This window comes from Cryptomeria japonica, chromosome 4 (assembly GCF_030272615.1).
Source record: "Cryptomeria japonica chromosome 4, Sugi_1.0, whole genome shotgun sequence".
NCBI classification, from domain to species: Eukaryota; Viridiplantae; Streptophyta; class Pinopsida; order Cupressales; family Cupressaceae; genus Cryptomeria; species Cryptomeria japonica.
In genome coordinates this window covers 215,517,232-215,543,115 of record NC_081408.1, presented here as the reverse complement: position 1 = coordinate 215,543,115, position 25,884 = coordinate 215,517,232, and the positions used below count along the sequence as shown (strand labels likewise).

Below are 25,884 nucleotides of genomic sequence, written 5' to 3'. Positions count from 1 at the left end.
TATACCGATCTGTTATCATTTACAATGGCACCGATTAGTTATCATAAACACCGAGTGGATCGGTTGGCATTTGTAAGAGTCACGACCAAGTGACATCTTGGTCGGACATGTCTAAAAGACATGTCCGATCAAGGTGCTACTTGATTGTGACTACCTTACTATATATGCATCATTCAAAAGAAAGGGGATGACATTGAAATCGATACATGTTCATCCTCCATACCTGCAGCAAAAGAAATACAACAATATTATTGTCATAGTCATAATACCAAAACCTTAAATACACCATTCTGCATATAACTTGTTCATTAAATTGGAAATTGCAATAACATTTACATCCCTAACAAGGGATTACCTGGATTTTGTCCTAAATTAGTAATTCCACAATATAGTTTATCATTTTTTCAAATTATGAGAGTGACTCGATCTAGTCATTCAATGAACTTACAAATCGACGAATAAATACATGGATAAATAGTACATATATTACAAAGAATGATAAACATGTATTTCTACCTATAACCAATCATAGTTTAGTTTGGTAGGAAAGCCTCGAGAGAGTGCCTATAAACTGCTCAACCCAACTAAGCCCAAGAGTGCACAACGTCCCACTAACAACTCACCTCTTGGCCCTCAAGAGGCAGGAACGTCCTACTATGACAATTCCATCCCTTGGGGTGGCCTACTTAGCTTGGGAGAACCAGTAAACTGCAATTCCCTAACTTACTTCCTCCATTCATTCCTTTGATTGATTACGAGATAAGACATACACACATATATAAATAATCAAAGTAATTTATCTATAATCTTATCCATAATATTTGTAATTTGATCTTTATATATATATGATCTTATTGATATTATTTCAAGTATATATGTTTGTATATCAAGCTATTATAAGTCTTGCTAACATCATTATCATATATAAATCTATTATCCTTATTCTGTACCATATAAATCTATATAAATCTTTTATGTACTATGAATGCATTTTAATTAAGTATGACTGTCGTACATGTTGCAGTCTATATTAATATTACTATTAAATTCTGCATAAGAACATTATCAGACTTCGTATATTATGCATACATATTAAGCATACCACCAAGGCCTGTAACTTAATAACAGTTCTGATCTGATGCATGGTGATGTCACTGGAGACCTTTGATTCCTTTCCTTTATATCTAGAGGTCACACCTCTTCATTATGGATGCCCTTAGGTAAGAGACACACCCTTTCACTATTAGCACCCTTTGAAAGTGTGCAACTCTTCATTACTTCTGCCCTTTGAAAGGGACACAACCTTTCACAATCAGATCTGCACTTATTTATATAAGATCTGCACTTCTGATTCCCAAATTATTTCCTCTCAAATGAGGCTCTCTTCTCCCTTTTATATCTCATGTGTGAGGGAGTCACAAATTTTCATTCCATGTTTTTTGACCATTCATTAACTTAATTAAATTTAACTATATTTAATAATATTCTTTTATTTTTTATGTTTTTCATTGAATTTTAACTTTATTATTATTATTTACCATTAAATTCTATTTCAAAATGGGGACATCACAATGTCATCTAGGATTTTGATGCTCTTTACAAACTTGAGGCTTGTGTTTAACTCAGTGGTTGTCTTCTCCAAATCCTTCCTCACGGAAACAATTTCACACTCTAGCCTTTCACAATTTTCATCTTTTGCTTTCAATTGGATTTTTAACTCTTCTTGACTACTTTTCTCTTTCTCTATTTGAACTTTCAAGTCAATAATCATTTGTTTCGGATTCTTCAAATATTTTGGCCTTTGATTTACACTCTTATTGAAACAGCAACTTATACTTTGAATTTTTCTAAGTTTCTCGATCTCCTCTATAGCGCAATAGAGTTCTTCCTCAAAATCTCCTTTATCGTCATTTTGGTGATACTCTTTTTCTACATCAACTTCTCCATACAGTTTGGCTTTTTCTTCTTTTTCAATAGGTAGTCAGTCTTCACCTTCTGATACATCACTCTTTGTATCTATTGACATGTGTGTCCCATTTGTTACTTCATTACTTTTGCTACCTTCACTTTCATCACTTTTTGTATTTGATTTTGGTGATTGTTGATCAACATTCTGTTTGGCATTTCTTTTTCCCTTATTTCCTTTTCTTCTCACCATATGTTCTCTCATAATCTACTTTCAAGTGGTTACACTTTTTTGAAGAAACCGGCTCTGATACCAATTGATGAGCACTTTTCCAAACTTATTACACAATACAACTAGAAAACACGATTTACATGGCAACCCTTGCAGGAGAAAACCACGGCAAAATATTGCTTTATATATAGAAAACTCTTACAAATTTGTAGGCACAAACCTATAGGAGACACCAATCCCCTCGTTTTGTAGGCACAAACCTACAGGAGACACCAATCCCCTCAGTTTGTAGACACCAACCTACTGAAGGCACCAACCCCTACAACTAAGCACCAAATTAGCTAGAGACACCAATCTCTCCTTTAGGAAGCACCAACTTCCACAACAAACGAGATTCCACCCTTAATATGTTGCTTCTTCAACGGATGACGGATATTATGATGATATCATTATCTCCTTCACCAAATCAGCATTCTATTCTTCTTCTCAAAACTTCATATATTCTTATTCACTAGTCTGATTACAAATCTGCTCAAAACTCTTTTCACAAGTCTGCTATAATTCTGCTCTCATATCTCCTTCAGATCTGGTTATGTGTTTGCACAAATATTGCATGCAAATTTTCTTAAATCCACCATAAAGTCTGCTAAAAAAAATCTCTCCAATATGCTTTATTGTTCTGCTCCAAAATCTTCTTTAACCTTGCATGAAACATATATCTTTCTCAAAATCTGCTCTTCAAGGTCTTTTCGCTGGAAGATGTATGATATGTCTTATTACCCCACACTCACTAATTCAATATATGATTATTATTTACGTCTTTTTCACTAATCTGCCATGATAAAATGTGTGTTCTTTATTCTTTATAAATTCTTCTTGTGTCTGTATGATATATCCTTTTGGCTTTATACACTTGCTTCCTTCTTCACTCTACACACCACTAACACCTTCCACACTTCTCTTTCTTTTTATATCCTCATATTGATAGAAGGAACATAGCCTTTGGGATTAGATATCTCTTTTCAAAGAAGAAAGTCTAATAGGTGCTTGAAGCCTATTGTTTATAATTAATATAAACAATCTTAATCACTGCTTTACTTGGGTGATTTATATAGTTGCTGATAGTAATATATAATTGCCAATTGCCTCATAAAACAAGCAAATGTTCTTAACAAATAAATCATATAAAATCACTGCTATATAGATATATAGTGATCGGTGCATTTGAAATCTTATCATGATTGCCACTTGCCACTAATTAATATAGTGATCGCCACTGATTATAATCTCAATCACTGTTCTTTATATTCAATATTTTATTGCTGTGCTTTTATTTTATAACTTTTTGTCTTGGGCACCAATAAAATCGACTAGCATAATCTTCTGCCTTCAATCATGCATCACAAAAATCCACAATCTTCTATTGCCAAACCTTGTATTAAATTTTCCTTCAACTTTAAATATTCCTCATAGTCATAGTTATTTAGTTCTTCCCTGCTTACTTGGCCTATATATATATGACTAGTGCAATTAAGAGTGTAGTTAATGAGGATTAGACTATTAGTTAATACACTGATTTCATCTGCAAAGTCAGCTAGCAATAGATAAAGATTTGAATGTCTTGCTTATATACTAATGTGAACAGTGTCGGCCTATGTGAAGAGTGTTGGCCAACTTAGGAACTTGTCTTCTAATCACCTTGAAATAATGCAATCTGTATTTGAAACGATAAGTGGCCTTTAGCCTTTATTCAATTTCTTTGGGCATCAATTATACTTTGATATTCATAACTTTCCTTTAACATCAATGACTTCTTTGGCTTCAATCATGATGATAGTCTTCCTTTGACATCAATGACAACATTTCCATCAAGGGGATACATCATCAAGTTATTGAATGGTCCAGCCTTCCAACCTATGCTGCAACAGCCATCCACAACAATGCCAACAAACACCAAGTGATTGATTACTAGAAAAAAAATACAGAGATCATGACTCACAACATGACTGTCTTTCTTCGTACTCCTTACTGATCAGGATAATAAGCTTCCTCTTCAAAATGCTCAGATTGTCAGCTTGATTTACAACACCTAGTTAGTTTGCAAGGGGAAATATCCATGCCAAGGATTCAACAAATAAATGAAAAAGGCCAACACATGTCAGAGAGACTTTATAGCAACCAGGATTCAAGAAGCCAAGATCTTCTGTCTCTTTTTCTAGAACTTTATCAAATGTATTAAAATTGTGAAGTCTCTGGTCATTAGAAAGAACCAACTGAAGTAGTTAACTATACAACACATTCTGGAAGCAGTTTATTCTCCTGATTGCAATAAGATTATGGCTCGACAAATTCTCTGTGAATTACGAATTACCAGTTCCTCTAAACCAGTCTGAAGAAAAACCGAGAATAAGTATTAAAATACTTGATTTAGTATTAATTCTACAGAGACTCTGTTTTTACATATTTGTCATGAGATATGATGTTTTCTGTGAATAATTGTCAGATTATTTTGACAGTTATCCTTCTAGTCCATACTCTCTGTTAATTCAGATCTGTTCTAATCATCAATCTCAGAAACCACAATTTCTGACATTGTTATCTTCTTTATATTTGAATATATACTCTCTTTTCACCCACATCAAAACAATTTGAGAGCAAGAAAAATGTAACTCCGTAAATTATAATCAGAGCTCTCTTATTCACTGAACAGTAAATTTCAACAACTCTGAAGAAATCAAGAGTGACACATTGATCAAAAGTTAATAATACACTTGCATGTGAATTCACAACCAATCTCAAAAACAGATGTATCATGTAACAGACATCATATTAAATAACTGAGCAATGTTTTACCCGACAACATATCCAGAAAACCAAATATATGCCTTCCTTACCTTGTATACATGAGGTGCACCTGGAATGTCAATGTAGCTTGAAGTCTTTTTCTGTCCAGGAAAAAAATACATTTTAAGTATGGAATGTTTTCCCAGAATAGACCCACTACGAGCCTTCACAATAGCTTCCATGACTGCATCACCATTATGGCTTTCAGCAAGTGTCCTTGAATCCACCTGCAAATTGCATAATATGAGACAAGACAACTTTCCTTTGACACAAAAGTGTAAAAACATAGCATGAGCCCTCAGTATTACTTCAAAAAACTAGAGAATTTGTGTCAATCAAAATAATGCTATTACAGGAATGGCAAAGAAGCGTGCAGGTCGTAGCCGTATGCTCCATTTCATTTCTTGAACCTCGGGTCTTTTGTGTAGCCATGTCTTAAACAAGATTTTAGGAGATCCAGATTCGCAGAAACCATCAAATGCTTCACTTCCAATATATGCTGCAAATGCAATTAACATGAAGTATCGCTCCAAATATTCAGCACCACGGTTTAGCGCAACACGTCTCTCTCTAGGTTCCATGTATTGCTGATTGAACTTCCTCCTATAATGAAGAACAGCTTGCCGTATATTTTGAAGTGCTGCACAGCAATCAATAACGGCATCTAATGTTTCCCTGCACTCTACACCACTATCAAACAATGTAGTAACCTTCCGTATAAGTAAAATATCATCTATGCCGAAACTCGAGAATAAACCTTGCTGCCTCCTGTTTGCTTCTGGTGATCCATTTGAAGCATCACCACTCTCATTCCCTGCTTCTTCTCCACTAGTAAAACCACTATCTGTTTCTGAAAGAGCTGTATGTGCGGAAGGCAGTCTAAGCGGTTTCCCATAATCAAGTCTAATCTTAACAAGGCAAGCAATCACAGTTCCTGTTGTGGTTCTCCCACGACCCATCTGAGAAGAGAGACCAAATTTAAGATGTCATAGGACTCATGAAGTATCAAAGCATTAATGAAAATAGAATAACATCTAATATGACTTTCATCTAAAATCCAAAGAAATAGATGAGAAAATCACACTTGACAATTGAAGAGAAATGCAGTGTTCTTTGGAGCTGAGGCTATTTTCATGGCTAAGGCATCAAAATCAGAACTCTTTGGAGCTTTTCCATCTGTGATGGGTACTCGAGCATACTCTATTGGAAATCCTTCAAGTTCCAAGCCTTTAAACACCTCCAAAGGGGTCTGCACTATTTGTGAATTTACTGTTTCCCAAGCATCATATATTTGGCCATCATCTGCCTCATGGATTACCATTATAGCACCCCCATATCGTTCTGCCTCCCTCAAAATATCCTCTTTCAATCGAGCTTCCATTCGCTCTACCCTCTCTCGATCAATGCCCTAAGACCAAATTGACCAACATTAGAAAATGAGCATAGAATTCATGCACCATTACCATTTCCAATAAGAATGTTGTTCTCCGAATCAATAGTTTTTTACAGAAATATTTTTTCAATAAAAATACAGAAAAAAATTGATGATGATTGATGAATGATCAAAATGGGTGAAAAACAAAAGCAAAAGTATAAATTATTACTTTACAAGAAAAACTGAGGCTTACTCTTGATAATATGATAGCTTTAAATAGTAATACAGATAGCATAAGGAATCAATAATATAAATGTGTAATCCTTGATCTTTTCAAAGTGGCCATTATCCAGTAAGGAGGTCTAATTAACTCAGTAGCATTTTGATAAGCAAGCATGTAACAACAAGCACAGACATACATCATAGGTAGAAAATCAGATGAATTTTAGCTAAGAGAAAACAAATATAGAACTCAAAAATTAAACTGCCTGCCAAATTCAAGTTCCTCACCGTATATTCCAGCATGTTTTTATATGGCCTTTCCACCTCACGAAGTACAAAAGGCTTTCCATTGATATAAATAACAGGTTCTTCTCTCATGTTGTGCCATAAAACAGGCCTTCCACCATTCCAGCCACCGATTCGATGAATAACAGCTCTAATGCCATCTACAGTTGGATTAGCCACACCATAAACTGGAAAGCCAGGTACTTCTCTGAAATTGGGTGCACCCTCAACACGCTCAGGTAACGACATGTTTTGACAACCAGGGCAATGATCGCTTTTGAGAACAGTTTGCCTTCCAAGAACCTCTCCATTTCTTTTGGCAGCTACAGTATCCATGTCAGATGGCCGAACATCAGTGGAAGCAGCAATTTTCTTCATTAGTGACGGCTTTAAAGTGCCATAGCTTAGGGCACCCATTGGATCCCGCCTTAGCAATCTAGAAAACAAAAGCATTCACCCAAGTATTTCAGTCGATGCATTCTCCACAGTTAAAAAGTGGACTGTTGCAGTCAAATTATAAACAGATTAATTCTAATATTTTGTCGCTTTTCATATTTTGCCACTTATTTAAAATATCAAGGCATTGTTTCTAATATTTCATCAGTCACGAGAAACTCATTTCCTCACACAACATTCAGTACCAGTAAAATTGTAAAAAAGATTTTATATTCAAAAGACAATCAAGGCATGACAAATTATAAAGGCAACAGATGAGCAAATAATTTCTTAAAGTCATCATCCATGTCACATGCTTGAAACATTCCTCAAAGATGCACAAAGCCTCCAGATTGGAATTGAATTTTAACAACCTATAAATATCATTGGGAGACAAAGCCATACGTTCCTCAAAAACCAACTCATCTGTTAAGAGGCAGAAACTGAAAGTGGAGTTGAGTTTATATTGATGTACATGGATGGCCAGAATGGTCAATATCAATGCATTTCATCTGTCAGAAATAACTATTAACAGGTACTGCCCAATAAAAAGGGGTTATCTCTTTAACTAAAAGAAAAAGAAAAGAAAGAAACAATAAAACAGCTGGATCAAAACTGGAAAGAGCTTATAACACTGACATGCAAAGTTGGTGTTTAGTCTATCTTCTATTTCAGAGATATGTAAAGCAGCAATTGAGTACATGATAATGAAGTTGATCAAAACTAGAGACAGACCTCTTTATGTTGACAGTAATTTTCAAAGATCATTCCACCTAAAGGATTTGATCATGTTTCCACTGGTGGTAACTTTAGAATTGCATTTGTATCTTGAATTCTATTTGCAAATATTATATAATTCTCTTAATCCACTGTGATGTTTTCTATATGTTCTTGTGGTTTTTAATCATGTGTGCATTCAGTAGTGCATTTTGATTTCTAGATCTCTGTTAACTATTTAGTTCCATTGTCCACAGAGAACTTACAATAGAGAAACTTCTGGATAAGAACAGTGTAAGAATTTGTCAAAGTTTCAGGCCCCACTTCATAACCCATTAGATATTTGATGTTTAGAATTCTTGATCCAAAATATGTTAAAAATTTCCCAAAGAATACCAAACTACACCACTGCAAATCAGGCAGCAGTAAAAGAATATTACAGACAACTGAGATCCATCGAGGCCATCATTTGGTTAACAAATGATGTGACCAATTCAAGATCATCTGCTTGCAATTGTGTGAGATCTCCATCCTAGTTGATCTTACTGGGAAGGGATTTGAACCTGTTCTGAGCTTTTAAGAAATGCAACATTGCCAAAGACAGCAACTGAAAAGAAAAGGGCAACATGTAGGCTGATAACAGAAAAGGCGAGAGTCCCAAGCTACCAAATCGCCCAAGAATTATGCCGATTCTGGGTACAACATGTCTCGGAATCGAAGTGTGTGAAATCGGTGCAAAATCAGATTTTATGTGCCTTGACCTCAAAAAAACCCTAAACCACATTCTTTCTTCTGGGATCATGAAAACTAAAAGCCCTAAATGGAAGGAAAAATGCAGATGTCTACGAATGTAGTCATTTTCAAAATTTGTCGAAAAATGTTATTTTGTTTTTAGTTTCTTATTTTTAACGTATCAACACCTGGCCTAGTACAAGGTATTTTTCCTCTGGCATTTTCAGCCGATGGCGAGGCCATGGGACTGCAGCAAAGCATTGACAGTTTACATGATTGCATTGGGTAGTGGAAGGGATTAGCTGTGGTTGGGTGTTTTTGTCCCCATTTTTTTGACTTGTAAGGGAAATCTTTTTCTCATGCCAATTCTTATTAATTTAAAATAATAATATTATAAAATAGTTTAAAAATTTAATTAGTATATATTATATCAGAATGTTGTTTCTTAATTTATATATTAATAATTATTAATTATATAGTAAAATTAATAACTAATAATAATATAAACTAGTCTATAATTTTTTTGGCTAAGTTCAGCTTTAGGGTGCCACCCCATATATTAAAACATACAAAGTTACAAATATTAAGATGACAACTCCAGGAATGTCAGAATATTGTCAAGTCCATACTATCCTAAATCCCCATTAACAGGGTACATTGTCCAGATTCAAGGAATCCAAAAGGGTCTACTTTAAATCTTATTGCAAATCTTGCATTCTGCAGCACATTTAGTGTGAGAGCAAAGAAGTATGTTAAAAAAAGACCACCTCTTTCTTTTTTCTTTCTTTCTCACAACTGTCCAATTTTCACTAGCATCCCCACCATTCATAGCTATATCCATGGCTTGTGGGATACTGTGATCTTCATCCTTTGGTGGTAAAGCATCTGAAGACTCTGGTTGCACTATTATATCCCCTTTTGTCTTAAAATTCCTGAGGTTTGGATCCATAGTGAGACCCCATCCCCTCACCCCCACCCCCTCAATAGGTCGAGAGGCAACAATAGTTGCATGAGTAGGTTGCACATCACCGGATGGGACAATTTGGCTACCATTCACAATAGAGGGCATCATATGAGAGGATTCATTATGAACTACTGCCTAGGGGCTGCCCTCCACTGACGAATCAGAATCTTCTTTTACCACACAAAGTAATGGTGGGTGGAAATGTCTTTCCACCATGTGACCTGGGTATCACTCAAACCATTTGGCACAATGTGCAGCAATGTGACCCATGCCAAAACATATGTAGCACCGAAATGGTAATCCCTCAAAATCCAGGATTTGTTTCTAGAATTGAATTGTGGTTTTGAGAGATATATCAGCTGAAAGGCTTTTAGAAATGTGTAGCTCAACCAAGGGGCAAGCATATGTAATGTGCGAAAAATTGGAAGACCCCTCATCTACATTTAAAAATTTCCTCAACAAATTTCCAATTTCCTCAAAACACTAATCAAACCAAAATTGAAGAAAAAAATTTGGGAGACAAACCTATACAGGAGTGACATTGAAAGAATCAGAGATGGGATTAAAGGAGGGATGCCAGGGTTTAAGCATGAGAATATGATCATTGCAGTCCCAAAGAAAATAATAGAGAATAGTTTTGCATTTTATAGCATTATCAAAAACCACAACAACAAAAAAATGGAGGTGGGAGCACTGGTTGAGGCAATCAGATGAGCAGAGGATTCCAAGGGCACGCTACAGTGGTGGACGTGTTGGCCCTCCTCTAATGCGGTTTTGTGGCCCTTCCCATTTGATGCTCTCCTTGTTCCTTTTGAAACTTTCTTCTTTTCTGCTGGTTTAGTTAATTTCAATTTTTTTCCACATTTCTCTTTGGTTTTTTCCCAATTTGCAAGCAACTATTGTGACCCTCTCATATGGGGCTGATAGTATGAAAATTAATTAAATGGAAGTTGGTGCCAAAACATCCGGCAAGCCTCCCGATGATCCAAAACGGTCATCTGGAGTTAAAAGCAAAGAAAGGTCTTTCTGAGACATAGTCACAAAATGAGGAAAAGAAAAAAAATTACCCTCTACCAAGTTTATAGCCCACGAAGATGCTGAAGTTGGTGGAAGAGGTCGGGGTTGCAAAGGATAAGGTAAGTGTCCTTCAGTTGGCCCTAGAAAGATCCTCATTTCTCCTAACTCTGAAATGGTTGATGCCTTGGGTACAAGAATGTTGCTATTTTTCTCATTGCACTTGACTGTGATAAGGTTCCTGCTAGGAGATAAATAGATGAATGGCTAAATAATGTCTGGTTTAAAAAGATAGGGTTACAGATTTCCTATTGTAGAACGATTCTACAGGGATTATTTTTAGTGTTCTTTAAAGATCACAATATGCAGGTAAAATTTATATTGGAAAATGTATTTTTTGTGCCCAAACCTAGTCATTGGAAGACTTAAATGAAGAGATTCTTGCACTTTCTTACCCTAGATGGGTAACTGTCAAAGATGTTCCTCCCCAATTGTAGCATTGTTGCCACAACTATTTCCCCAATAGTAAATGTACTGAGCATTGAGAAGACTAAGGCCACTCTCCTCCATATGGATGCAAGAATGCTTGTTTCTTTGTCTCCGAAAATTGCAATTCTAGAGGTGATAGAAATTGAACTTGGAGAAAAAATAACTTCCTGCAAAATAGAAAATCTTGGTGGTCTTAATGCTTGCTTCTTATGCAGAAGAGAAGGGCACGTCAGGAGAAATTGATCTATTCTTAAGAACAAACCTGGAAACCCTACAACCAAACAAATTACAGTAGACACTATTCCTAAGAATATTGTAGAAAAAGAGAAAGTGTTGAAAAGGACATTGGTTCTAACTCTGGCCTTGAGGTTTCTGTAGACAACGTTGATTCTCATGGCTTGCCCAAGGAGATCACTAGTAACAATAGCCTAGACTTTGCTAACAGTGAAGTTGCTTTGAGTAGCCCAAGGGAAGGATTCAGCTTCTCATCCCAAATTCTCAATGCTGCCTGAATAGAGATGATAGCCTTTAAACCTAAGAGTAACCAGGTTCATTCTAACCCTATCCCTAGAATTCTTCCTAAAGAAGTGGTAAATGGTGAAACCCTCACTAGATCTTTGTCAGGTCTTGTTGTATCATTAAACATATTGGTTATTCATAACAAGATTGAGAATAGCCCTAATGTTAATAATCTTGATCTAGCTAGCAATGTTGAAATTGCAAACACAAGAATTGAATTGACAAAGGCAGCCAATTCAATTCTAACCCTATCCCTATCCCTATAAACCTAAGAGTAGCCAGGTTCATTCTAACCCTATCCCTAGAATTGAAGATGATAGCCAAAATAGAATTGACAAACACAAGAATTGAAGATGATAGCCTTTAAACCTCAGAGTAACCAGGTTCATTCTAACCCTATCCCTAGAATTCTTCCTAAAGAAGTGGTAAATGGTGAAACCCTCACTAGATCTTTGTCAAGTCTTGTTGTATCACTAAACATATTGGTTATTCATAACAAGATTGAGAATAGCCCTAATGTTAATAATCTTGATCTAGCTAGCAATGTTGAAATTGCAAACACAAGAATTGAATTGACAAAGGCAGCCACCGTTAGCTTCTAATTTGGGACATGCTATTCAACCTATGGATAAAAGCCCCTAAAGGACCATGACAATAACCTTTCAAGTGTGCCTAGTACTACCCTTGGATTTTAAAAAATTGCCCAAAAGCTAGTATTAGACAAGATTAAACAATCTATGGCCCAGAAGATTCATACAGGGAACATAGAACCCTTACTTGAAGAAGACACCCAAAATAAAAGTGAAATTGAAAAATGTGATATTTGAGATCAATAAAGATTGATGAATAAAACCCTCAGCACCTGACCGATGTTGTATCCTCTACAGTGATGAACACTGTGTATGAGTTTGAGACTAAAGATTTAGTTCTTAGAAATTCACAGATCTTAAGTAATCTGACAAATGCTAATAAGATTAGACTTGATCATAGCAAAGTAAACAGCATAAATTTGTACTGTGTGCCTAATTCCAAACATGGACAAAATGATGCCCATGTATTGGTCTTAGACAAGGGCCTGTAAATGGACGCTAAAGTTAATGGCAATAAAGATTGAGATAATATTAACATTGTTCCACGGAAATGTGTTTCCCTCCCCCCAAGCCCAAGTCCCCCTGTCCCCGAAACCTTTTCCCTTCGTCCCTGAAGCTCGTTCCCCCGTCTCCCTGTCCCCAACGGCCATGGAACAATCGTAATGCCAAACATGACAATGCCTACAATCCCAATTTGATCACCTTGTTTAGTACCAATCTAGGACAGGAAAATAATGCCTAGAGGTTAATATTAAATATACCAATTGATGAAGCTGAAAACAGAATGTGGACTAAAAAGGAGGTTCCTACAGGGGGTTATAGAGTCATTAGATAGTGACAAGATCACAGAAGAGAGCTTGAATCCTGAAACAATAACTTCCCCCATTCCTAGTTGAAATGTGGACTAATAAGGAGGTTCCTACAGGGGGTTATAGAGTCATTAGATAGTGACAAGATCACAGAAGAGAGCTTGAATCCTGAAACAATAACTTCTCCCATTCCTAGTTGAAATGTGGACTAATAAGGAGGTCCCTACAGGGGCTATAGAGTCATTAGATAGTGACAAGATCACAGAAGAGAGCTTGAATCCTGAAACAATAAATTCCCCCATTACTAGTTGAAATGAGTTATCATGTGGGGAAAGAGCTAATCCTACAGGAAATGGATGGATAAAAATAAAAAAGAATAGTAAGAAAAAGAGAAGAATTAGAACCCTACACCAAGAAGAAAGAGAAAGAGGATAGAATTCCTAAATGTTTTGATAGATTTAGAACTCTGTCGACACTTCTCTATGATAAATGTTGATCTTTAATTGCTCTTGCTAGAATATTAGGGGATTTGAATCCCCTGATAGGAAGTACATTGTAAGGAGGTATTTAAATCTTGATAAACACAAAGATGCTGTCCTACTACAAGAAGTAAAGGCAGTCAGCTTTACACTTGAGACCAACCTCAAGTTTATTTGGAAAGGAGCGTCCCACTATTTCACTGAACATACAAAAGGTAAGGGAGACTCACCCATCCTTCTATCTAATGAATGGTCTCAATATGTGATTGCTTCTGGAGTTTCTCCATGCAATTGGGCAGTTTGGATTATCATAGAAAAGGAGAACAAAAGATTTGGTTTATGTTCAGTCTGCTCCTAATGAGTATAGGGGCAGAATTGAGCTATGGAAATAGATGTGCAACCTTTAAGACCTTCCCTAGATTGTGAGGGGGGATTTTAATATGATTGAAAAGAAAATAGTGAAAACAAAAATAGAGGTATAGATATGGAATGGATGGATAACGAGAAGTATTTTAGGTACAAAATGAAGAATAAGCTTAACTTTTTTTATCCTCAAGAAAAAATGGAAAGAAAAAATAAAAATATTTGGTATACTTGGTGTAATTCCCAAAAAGGGAATAAAAGAATATACTGTAGATTAGATAGATTCTATGCCAACAAAAAAAAAAAATTAATTTTGACAAAATTGAAGATGTTAGTAGGGTAAGAGTTTACGCCTGCTCTCTATCTGATCATCATCCTATCAAGGTAACAATCTTGATAGCTAATGAGAGACATAATGAGTGTAAGAAAAATGACAAATTCATCCTGCATGCTAACCCGTTAAAGGGTGAAGATTGTAATGAAGCTATTTATACAATGAGAAAGATTAATAGATGGATGTCAAGAGACAAATCAGCCCTTGACAAATGGGAAAATAATGTCAAAAGCTGAACAATTATATACCAAACCATCGGTGAGGAAAAAGCCATGGATAATAGGAAGACTCAAAGCAGCCTTCAAGAACAACTTCTTAAATTTGAAACTAATCTATAGAGTGATCCAAAGAATATAGAACCGAATGAGGAACTAATCTCTATTAAAAAATCCATAAGGAATTTGCAAGCTACCAAAACACAAGGTCTTTGCATAAGAGCAAAGATGAACTGGTGAACTCATGGAGATAAAGGTTCAAAAAATTTCTTTAGATACATTAAAAAGAAAGACGTTAAGGAAAAATTTGGTAATGCCTGGTCAGAAAATGCTAGAAACTTCTACAAGAACCTCATTCCAAAAAGAATATCCAAAGAAAATGCAATCAGGTTGGATAGAGCGATTTCCAAAGAGGAAGTTATTAAGGCTTTTAAGGTTCTACAAAATGATAAATCTCTAGAGGTTGATGGCTTGCTTGTAGAATTTTATAAGAAAAATGTAGATTGGGTGAGAGAGGACTTGCAAAAGAATTACAAGGAGGCCATTAGTAGAGGCTCACTAGGCAGTAACATTAATAAAATTATTGTCAAGTTGTTAACTAAAGAAGCTGATAAGTCTCTAATCAAAAATTGGAGACCTACTACTTTGCTCAATGTATCATACAAAATCCTTGCTAAGATGTTAGACCAGAGATTAGTGGATATACTTCCTTCTTTTATCAGTAACACTCAAACTAGGTTCATAGAAGGCAGATATATTTTGGAGGAACCTCCTAACTAATTGGGAGGCTATAAAATGGGCAAGATTTTCCAAAAAAATTCTGCCATGCTCCTTCCAGACTTTGAGAAAGCAATTCACAAAGTGGAATCGATCATTTCTTGGGATGACCCTTGAGGCCTTTGGATTCCCTGATAGATTTTGCCAAATGATGAACACTCTATTCAAAAATGTAGTTGCACAGGTTGATGTTAATGGATCACTTTCTAAGCAATCCTAATTAGAGAACTCAATAAAGCAGCAATGTCCTCTTGCTCTTGCCCTATTTGTAATTGCATAAGATGCTATTTTCTATCAAGAGACTCACCTATAAGATGCTATTTTCTATCAAGAGACTCACCTATGACCTAAGTCACAAGGTTCGAGTTTGTGTTCGTGTTCGGCAACAATAAAATTCGGATGAAATTTGATAAGGAAAAAGAAACTGTGATAAAATTCACCTCTATAAATTTGATTTTTAAAAAAATATAAGTAATAAATCCAAAAAGTAAAGTTAAATCTGAAATCATTATAATAAATTTTAAAACATTATAATATAAAAAAATTTATATAAATTTGATTTTTTTTTAAATATAAGTAATAAATCCCAAAATTAAAATTAAATTTGAACTCATTATAATAAATTTTAAAACATTGTAATATAAATATTTTTAATTTTTTAATCTAGATATTGTTAATATATAAACAATAAATATATTAAATAAAAATCCAATTTACATATTTAAAATATTAAATTTTAATAAATTGAATTTAAAAACAAATCTACAATGTTTAGAAAATAAAATATAAACATATTAAATCACATCACAAAAATATAACACGACCACAAGGATATAGAACTGGGCAGGAAAACCCTATAGTTAATACAAGGCTTTAATGTTAATATGGATCCATACCCAGTTAATATAGGGCTTCAATAGTTAATATTGATCGATACCCGGAAAGGAATAGGGCAAACTTCCCTTCTGCGCTATCCCCAACAATACATGCTTTGTCTATCACATTGAGTTTCACATGACAAAATATAATAAACTTAGACAAGATATAGAACTCCAAACGGTGACTCCTGTTCTAAGATACCAAATGACCACGGATGCTAAGCAAACCCCCTCTAAATTCTTCGACCATGGTATCATGCTTGCCTATCGCCAATGACGAGGCAAGAAGAGATGAAAAATGAGCAGATGAGAGATAAATCCCACGATTTAGCCAATCTGATTCAACACTAGTGGCCCTAAAAAATAAATTTTAAATATTAAAAGTGGTAAGCCCTTATCCATATGAATATTTGCACGAATAAACACGAATTTTTAATCTTTTTCTTTTGATTCATTGAATTTCGAATTTCATATATGAAATTTGGTGAATGTTGTGACTAAGCCTACGACCCCTACGATAGGAGGTTTACACCTACCTAACGATGAAGACCTCTTAAACATCAAATTTGCAAATGATACTACATTGTTTGTTGAATTTAAAGAGGATGATGTTGATAATCTAATATAAAGATTGAAACTCTTTTAACTGCCTTAGAAGCAAAAGTATCTACTACTAAATCTATAATGCTTAGCTGGAACGACACCCCCATAACTAGTTTTCTAAATATGAATTCCAATGGGGAGATCCCAACAAACAAGTCAGATATTTGCAAATTCCTTTTGCAATAAATCCATTCTTAAAGGATATGTGGGTATGGGTTAAAGGAAAAATTGATAAAAAGCTAGATAATTGGAATAAGCAATATATGTCCTTGGCAAATAGAATCCAAATATGTGAAAAGATCCTATCTTCATACAATTTATGATACACCTCTTTTTGGCTATTTAACAACTATCAAGTTAGTGAAATTCAAAAAATTTGTGGTTTGATGGAAAAGGAAAAAAGAAGAAACACTCAGTTAGATGGGTGTCACGACCCCGCCACAAAGAGCTTTTAAATAGATGATTATATATATATATATATATATGAAAATCGTCTTATGAAATAGGACTTCACAATTTTCTAAAGAATTCTAATCCCTAAATCTGCATTGATTTCCTTATCCACATATACATTGGTCTCTATGTATGATCAGGTGGAAAGAATGTTTATTAAGGCACGATAATTCCTAACTCACCACAGGGATTAATGAAGAGGCACAATGATTAGACATCAATAGTCAAGTGGAATACTACCCTCTTGGAGACACCCTTAAAGGAGGCGTGACTATAGAAGAGACACATCCCTTCCATAGCAAGTGAAGATATATATATGCTGCGAATAAGAACTAGGGGATCAATCATCAAAGGAGAATATATATGCTGCGAATTCTATTAGGAATAAAGGATAGATATATGACCTATAGTATAAACTATAAACTATTACATTTATTCTTATATACACATATAACAGAAATAATAAGATTTATAGAACAATTATGCTTAATTTCATTTGTTTACATATATATTCATAATACATGAGAGAATAGTATACTCATAGTCTAATCCTCAATCATTTTGTATTACCCCTCATGAGGATAGGTTGAATTTGTTAAGGAAAGGCGGTTGTTATACCTCCTAAAATAGGCGAGCCCCAAGAGGTGGTATGGATGGATATTCCTAAAACCCTTAGGGAGTCCAAGAGGTTGTATGGACGAGTGTTCCTAAAACTCTTAGGCCTATTTGTGGAGAATGGTTCATCTAACACCTGTTGTGACCTTTTCACACATTGCCCATTGCAAACAAGGACCCCCTCTTTCCTACTTTCCGGTTTTGTTAGTTTAGGGTTTTGGCAGTCAAGTGACAATTTTGAGCTTTTAATGCCTGACTCTCACCTTTTGATATGATCATGTTCCTAGGTCTTCAAGATGTTAACAATGTTAAATTTTGAGTTTTGAGGTCAATAGGATCAAAATGTTGAAGATTTTAAAAGGTTAAAGTGATCCTAAATTTTTCTAAATGTTGAGGTTGCAACTTGCCTTCAAAATGTGAGCAAAAATGTTTAAAATGTTGCAAAATGGTGTGATTTTTGTGTGCAAGTGTCAAAAGTCCCTATAGGAGTCATTTTTCCTAATATCTACCCAAGTTATGGGTTCTCATCCACCAACTTGCTAAGAGAAATTGGGGGGTATTGTTCTTAAATCTCTTAATATTCCTTGGAGGGGTTTCATCCTCATTGGCTTTAATATTCACTTGCAATAAGTTAATATATTCATTCGTAAAATTGATGCCTTTTTCTCCCCGATTAACCTTCATTTAATAAATTGCCTTTTATCATAGAACATAACCCTACATAGGTCTTTTGCCATTCATAACTTCACTTAAGTTAGCGTTTACTAACCATTTATTGAATGCTTCCTTAAAAATCTTCTACCTTGCAATCTTCTCCCAAGCACTCTTTCTAAATTACCCAATCTCTTTTCATTTGCTATAGTTTGTCTTCTAGCCCCTAGACAATGTTATCCTCCGTCTTTATTATGCCTGAGGTAATTTGTCTTGTTTTGCACCACATTTGATTTCTTTTGTTTTCCTTAGCGAATTCCTTTCTTTTGGCTGGATTAGATTCATGTTGTAATGGTGCACTTTTGTTTTTCCTTAAGACTCATGGGAGATGTATGAGGGAGCATTGGGTTAATGTTGTTCTAATTTCAAGGAGGGGACATTACATATCATGACTGGATACCCACAATGGTCAAACTTAGTCCAAAGTTAATAAATGCTATTATTTATCTTCCAGTGGAGAAGATTTCTGTTTTAAGTTGGAACTAAAGCACAACAAGAAAAACTCATTAAGGATAGCTACTTTGGAGAGCCAGCAACAACAGAAAAATGCTGTCCCACATATGTAGATGCTATTGCAAATGAGTTTGAAAAGTGTAATGGAGTTTGCATTTTTGGGTTGTTTTTAATAGAGAGAAACTATTTAACTATCAGGTCACTTTGGAGTCTATTAAACCGTAGATTAATCAGCACCAAGTGTTACTGTAGACAGCTTAGTGGGTACTTGGGTAGATTAAGCAGCACCAAGTAAGCTGATAATGGTCAATCTGTCTAAACTGTGAAGGCATATTTTAATATATTTTAGTATTGTTATGGTAATAAAAAGGTATCATCAAAGGAGTGACCCTTGATGATAACCCAAGACTCATATTTACGTTCACTTGTTTTGGCTTTGTAAGATCATCAATATATTCCAATTCATAACTGTAAATTGCACCCTTAGCTAATTTTGCTGTTATTTAATGGTCTTTAACGACTGTACATTTAGAATAAGCTGTAAAGAACACTATAGGTAATTGTATACCATCAATGAGGGTGATGTTTGTACTTGGTATTTGCATTTTTACATATTTTGTATGATAATGTCTCGTTAATGAACCACTTATATGAACACCCCTTTATTTTTTAACTTTCGTGTTAAATAAAATGAAATAAAAACTTACTATCCCCTATCTTTTCCTGAAATTTTACAAATGTCCCCAATACGTTTTCAGTTTTAAAAAAAAATGGAGAAGGCATGGGGACGTTTCCAACCTGTCCCTACATCCCCAAAACGTCCCTTGCTGGCTATGTCCCTATTTTGGTCAGAACGCATTCACAGGTTACAGTGTTTTATTCATTTATATGCCCATAGATATCTTAACAGATCACTAAATTATTACAACATCAAGACATATTTAGTGTGAGATGTTCTGATGTACCACATTATTAAGTACTTTTTTTGTTACATAAATCATTTATAGTTGGGTTATAACTTAACTACTAACAGTGATCATTAACTCTATTTCTACAATTAAAAGCAACTTCCTTAGTTGGAACAACTCTTCATGTGATCAATCTCATCAATTACAATGGCCGATACAAACCCTAGTTTACTCCAAACACTCAAATCTACATTAATATAAACATGTCAGCATCATTCTCTATCATACAGTCAATTTAAATCTCAGAGATCTGATTTTATTTGCCCATTGAGTTGAAAATGATTACAATGCATGAAACAATATTTTATCCAGATTTTAGTCATAAAAATGCACTCACAAAATAACCAGTATGAACTGTTGTAGGTCGTGGCTGAGAATTTAGGACTATGGCAGCTGAGAATGTGGTGTAAAGAGTTGTTGCACAGCAACATATCATGCCGGTACAGCTCCCCCAAGTCTGATTGAACCTTCCTTGATGCTCGTACACATTATAGAAAGATGACAAATGGCTACTATTGTGTCTAAATGGCTTTACAACTGATCTGAAATAAATGCTAGGCAAACAGCAACCATGTCCATGCAAACCCTTCAAATATAATTTTTATTTTTTGTGCAACTAGGCTACCTCCAAAAGTAGTGCCAAAAACCTCCAATGATGTTAACCAGCAGCTGATGTCACTATAACAACTCAGATACAGCAGCCCTTTAATATGTCCACAAACTCATCAAAATTTTGCAACTCAATATATAAACGATGGTTTGCAAACTCTGCAAGTACTCTCTGAGTTAGCAGTACTCTTTATGTTTTTTTGCTGGGCAAGTTTTTAAAAGTTTAACTCTTGCATTTTTATAAACATAGGAAAAATGCTAGTAAAAATACCGACACAGGTATTATGCTAGTTAAAATGCATTTTTCAAACGTTGTTTATTTATAAAACCATGCATTTTCTCTTTTATGATATCATTTTATAATTTAATACATTTTGTAATTAAATTTTGCAAAAAAAAAATGTTTCTTGAAGAAATTTTAATCTCTAGTACTTTCTAAGTTGCTGAGTTCTTACCGAAATTTTGCCTAATTTTTGTCGAGTATTTGCCAAGTCAAAAACTTTGGGCTTACTGAGTACTCTCTGAGTCCGAGTCTGCGAACTATGATATAAACCCTCAAATATGCATCTGTGATGAAGATATTATTTTTGCTTGCCAAAAACAATGTAGTGTTCCTATAGTGGCAGTGTAGCAGATTGAAAAATGTCTTCAACTCCTTAACAAATTGGCATAATTGTGATCCCAAAATGGGAAACAAGGGTTTTCATCCTTGATCCCGAATGTGGAACCAAAGAGAGTTTTATTCCACTCAAAACCCAAACAAATGTAATTTCCCCGTTTTATAAATGCCCTAGTTTTTGCCCTTTTATCAGATCTGCTCTTATGCGATGCTTCAGTTTTTGGAATGGACTGTTGTATCTTACTGTGTGACAAACTCAGTCTATTCTGCTCCTTTTATCAGATCAGGTTTTCCAATTGATCGTTCTCAAAGCCTTAGGACTGTTCCAAATATGTGTCCGATTTCTGCTCATGAATGTCTTGAGATTTTCTGCTCATAGGGTCTTCACATATCCTCCTTAAATCTGTTCTTAATCTCAAACTTGCAATGTCCCTTTCCTGGACTGCCTTGTAATCGCAATGGTGTATGTTATTGCACAATCACTCTGCTGCTTGTATGATTATTCTGGATCTCCTCCTAATTCATTGATAGCATGAATGCTATATTGCTGTGTCTGATTGGTCTTTAGGAAAATGCAATTATGGTGGTGCTATTTCTGATTTATCTCTAGAAGTATGCAACCTGTTTGATGCCAAGGGCAGATGCTTGACTGAGCAGATCCAAATATGGATACAAATAAGAAATTGAGACAAAATCCAATGATATTTGGAATGAGTACCAATCCACATTATATATCTTTGGTTTTGACTGGCTGTACCCCTTTGCTTGGAAATGGACACATCCTTTCCTTGAACGCATCTCTTCCTTATACAAATCGTGCCTCTTAATTAATAGCATTCTAATAACTAGTTAGATTACTGATCGAACTTGATGATTAATCATTGTTTGAATAAATAATCAACCAATTGATTAGTTAGTTGCTGGTTGGATTGGTTAATGAAAAATAAGTTCATCGACCTGCTAATCCTTCCTCCCTCATGAGGACAATTTGCCTTATCAATATGATGCAACCAATATGAATTACTTTCAGATGTTATAAGTCTCCTTGCCACGATTATAATTGATGGCCACATATGACGGTCTTTTGTTTATGATCGAGGTCACACTGACGATAATCGATACTTTTTCTATTAGCTTATTACAGCAAAAATGGATGTTAGATCAGAAATGGTCTTCATACATGATCGATATGGATTTATATATGATCAATGCATAAGAGATCTCCATGAGTTTCTCTGTAACAGCTTTAGCATGCATCATACTTCCTCCATGTTGTCTTAATGATGATGTTGGGATACCATCTTATGGACATAAGATTAAGGATTTACTGATGGTTATTTTGATCATATTGGATTACTGTAATTAATGGCAGGGTCATGATCTATGTAAGATGGGTTATCAGCCAGGTTATCATACTTGACATCATGTGGGTTCAGTATGCCATATGATCTTAACGTCTTCATTCCTTGTTTATGAGAGTTCTTGTCTTCACTCCTACATGTTATTCTCTATGCTGTACTTGGATGCTTGATAGGAAAATCATGAAGTCTTATGAATAAGATGATTTCTTATTGAGCCTCATCGTTTGGTCGGGACATGAGAGATCCACATACTGAACCCTAGATGCCTTATAGATTGAACAAACTGCTCAGATCTGAATTTTTTGTGGAAAAGGATAACTTGAATAGACATGAATTACGAAAAGTGCTCCTTTTATATTTTCCTTTTAGGTGCCTTCATATATTTATTTTTTTATCTTAATTTTATTTTCCCAAATACTTTTTATATGCAAGTTGCCCAAAAAATAAAAGTGCCAAGGCCCAACTAAAGAAATTTATTAATTATTTTAATCTGAAAAGGGAGACATGACATTGCCATCCCTGTCCCAAAAACTTGGAGAGAATAAATAATAATACATTGCATGATGTTCAAACCAAGCCTTCTTCAGTTTCTCCAAAATTATCCACGGTATCTATTACTATGTCATATTCATCAATGAGGACTTAACAAAACTCAGCTCTCCTTGCAAGAGATGCTAGATAAACAACACTTGCTCTACACTTATCCACTTTCTTCACCAACTCCAAGCTGCTTGTATTAACATTCTTTATAATGAAAACAAATAAGCTAAAAAAGGTTTTAGAGAATATCTTCATTCTCCACAATCAAATGCAAACCCACATCTCCATTTTTATTACACAATGTTTTCATCCTTGACAGCAGCATCTTTGTCCTTGATGCAAGCGTACATCTCTTCCTGCCACACTTCCATACAAGTAACTAACTCTCAACATCTAGCTCCTAACTTATTACTATTTAAGTACTAACTCTTACAAAGTCACTAGGGTGACTTTATTACAAAACGTAAGTCTTGTATTCTAATTTCTAACATCTAGCACTGTGGGAGAGCAAGTTCTAGAAATGTAGTTCGCAGCCTAGTCAATTGAGCTAGCCTATATAGTTACATCCAAACAAACTTATAAACAGCAAAGCATGTAACTTAAAACAGTGATAAACCTAGATTTTCTTGACAACACATAACATGCATGCAATTCAGAGACACGTACCTTCGTATGATACTGTATAATTCAGGTCTTGCCTTCATCCAATCAGCAAAGCTGCTTTGTCTAGATGGATTAGAACAAAGAGCAGCCCGATCTGTATGGATGTACACGGCAAAGCAAATAAGGTAATAGTAGCGCTCCAAATATTCAACAAAAAATGAAAGCCCAGACTCCCTCTTCTTTTCATCTGGTTGCCGTTGAATGCTATTCCGATAAGCTGAAATAGCTTCCCGCAAATTCTGTACCAAATGTTATATGTAAACGTATAGAACTAAACAATGAACAGAAATAAATGGACTTCATGGTAAAAAACCTTCTTACCTGCATGGCAGAACATTTATCAATAACTTTATCAACTTGTCTTTTCCCTTCAACACCGCCCTACAAATCATTTCCGTGAACATGTTACAATTAATCTCTAACCCAAAGATGGTACACATAAACATTTAGAAACAAAGCCTTGATATAAATTATACCTCTAATACTCGAATCAAGCTCCGTATAACAGTATATTCACCTCTCCGCAGTGCCTCCTCAGAATCTGATATGTCATCTATTATATCTGATTCAGATTCCAGAACTCTTCCCATAGAATTTGTCCTCGGAATTCCTATGAAATGACCATCACATTTTTTTTATTATGTCACAAGAAAGGGAAAAAAATATTGCACATACCTAACTATTTTCCACAACTTTCTAAACACATACTAAACCACACAGAGGATGAGATCAAGTTCAAGGCTTTCATGATAAAGCTCTACGTTTAAATACCAGGAGACATGTAAAAGAGTGTTAAGATTGGGTAACTCAGAGGGTGCAGCATAACCCAAAAGACAAGGCTGGGTGCAAGTTGTGGGTAAATTTGACGCAAGTTATAACTGTTGGTGTTGGAAATAAGCCACACCCGGACCGACGATGGACTGGTCCAAAAGGGGCCAGTAGCTCAGTGGTAGAGCACTCCAGCAGCATATGGAAGGTCCTAGGTTTGAGTCCTAGGTTCGAGTCCATGTCTCAACATGGTATCAGAGCCAGGTCTAGGCTAGGAGCCCCAAGCACACGAGAGGTGTGGCTTAAGGGGGGGTGTTGGTGTTGGAAATAAGCCACACCTGGACCGACGATGGACTGGTCCAAGAGGGGCCAGTAGCTCAGTGGTAGAGCACTCCAGCAGCGTATGGAAGGTCCTAGGTTCAAGTCCTAGCTGGTCCATGTCTCAACAATAACCATCAGTCATGGCAACTTACTGAACCCTACTCCCCAAAAAAAGGGAAATTTAGCCAGATTAATAATTAAAAACATATACTAATCACACATGCTATGCTGAGAATTTAAGGAAGATGAAACATAATGTACTATTTCAACTCAATACTTGTAACCAAAAAGCAACATACAAATAACACTTATCCAGTTGCAAATGGTACAACGACAAACAATACAAGAAAAGTTTCCAGTAAAGGAAGTAGCAAAACATTTCCAGACAAGGAGTGGAATGCTCAAAAATGATTCCAAACTTTTTAGGGAGTAGGGTACAGAAATTTTCCCAACGTTATGTGTTTTAGGAATTTTCTATATATAAAGTTACAAACAATATAAAAAGGCTTCCAGGCAAAGAAATGGCAAAAGGTTTCCAAACAAGGAATAGAATGCTAACAAATAGTTCTAATTCTTTTTAGGAATGGAGAACAGAATTCTTCCAAACATTTATGTTTTAAGAGTTTTATTATAGGCCTGACCTTCTCATCAGATATCTTCCCCACCCTCAACAGTTGGCAGATCCGTCCTTGCCACTGAAACTTGTCTTTTCAGAAGTCACTTATAATGTCCCCATATTATTTAGACCTTAAAATTTAATTAAATAATAAAAATTTAACTTGTCAAAAATTATATAAATTTAATGACTTATAATTATTTACTAAGATCATTAAAGTGACTTTAATGTCAAAGAAGAATTAAAAGGTTCACTTGATTATTTCCCATTTGTAAAAGTCAAATATTAAAAAGTGAGGAAATTTTAAAAGGGTTTCTGCAAGCTTCGTCAGGGAGTTATAAAAAAGACAGTTTGAGTCTCTTTTGGGTATGCTTGGTTTATAATTTCTCTTGTATAGCTCTAAGAG

At 35.1% G+C, this 25,884-nt stretch overlaps 1 protein-coding gene across 2 annotated transcripts in view; it reads right to left on the bottom strand.

Moving 5' to 3' along the window:
- Positions 1-25,884, bottom strand: part of LOC131040594 (uncharacterized) — a 129,834-nt gene that overhangs the window by 40,324 nt on the left and 63,626 nt on the right. For both annotated transcript variants that reach the window (XM_057973546.2, XM_057973547.2), the window contains exons 8-14: positions 24,250-24,383; positions 24,095-24,154; positions 23,777-24,012; positions 6,867-7,299; positions 6,066-6,389; positions 5,335-5,940; positions 5,032-5,208 (exon numbers count right to left, since the gene is read on the bottom strand). In XM_057973546.2, coding sequence (XP_057829529.2) covers positions 5,032-5,208; positions 5,335-5,940; positions 6,066-6,389; positions 6,867-7,299; positions 23,777-24,012; positions 24,095-24,154; positions 24,250-24,383 — 1,970 coding nt within the window. The remainder of the gene's footprint in view (positions 1-5,031; positions 5,209-5,334; positions 5,941-6,065; positions 6,390-6,866; positions 7,300-23,776; positions 24,013-24,094; positions 24,155-24,249; positions 24,384-25,884) is intronic.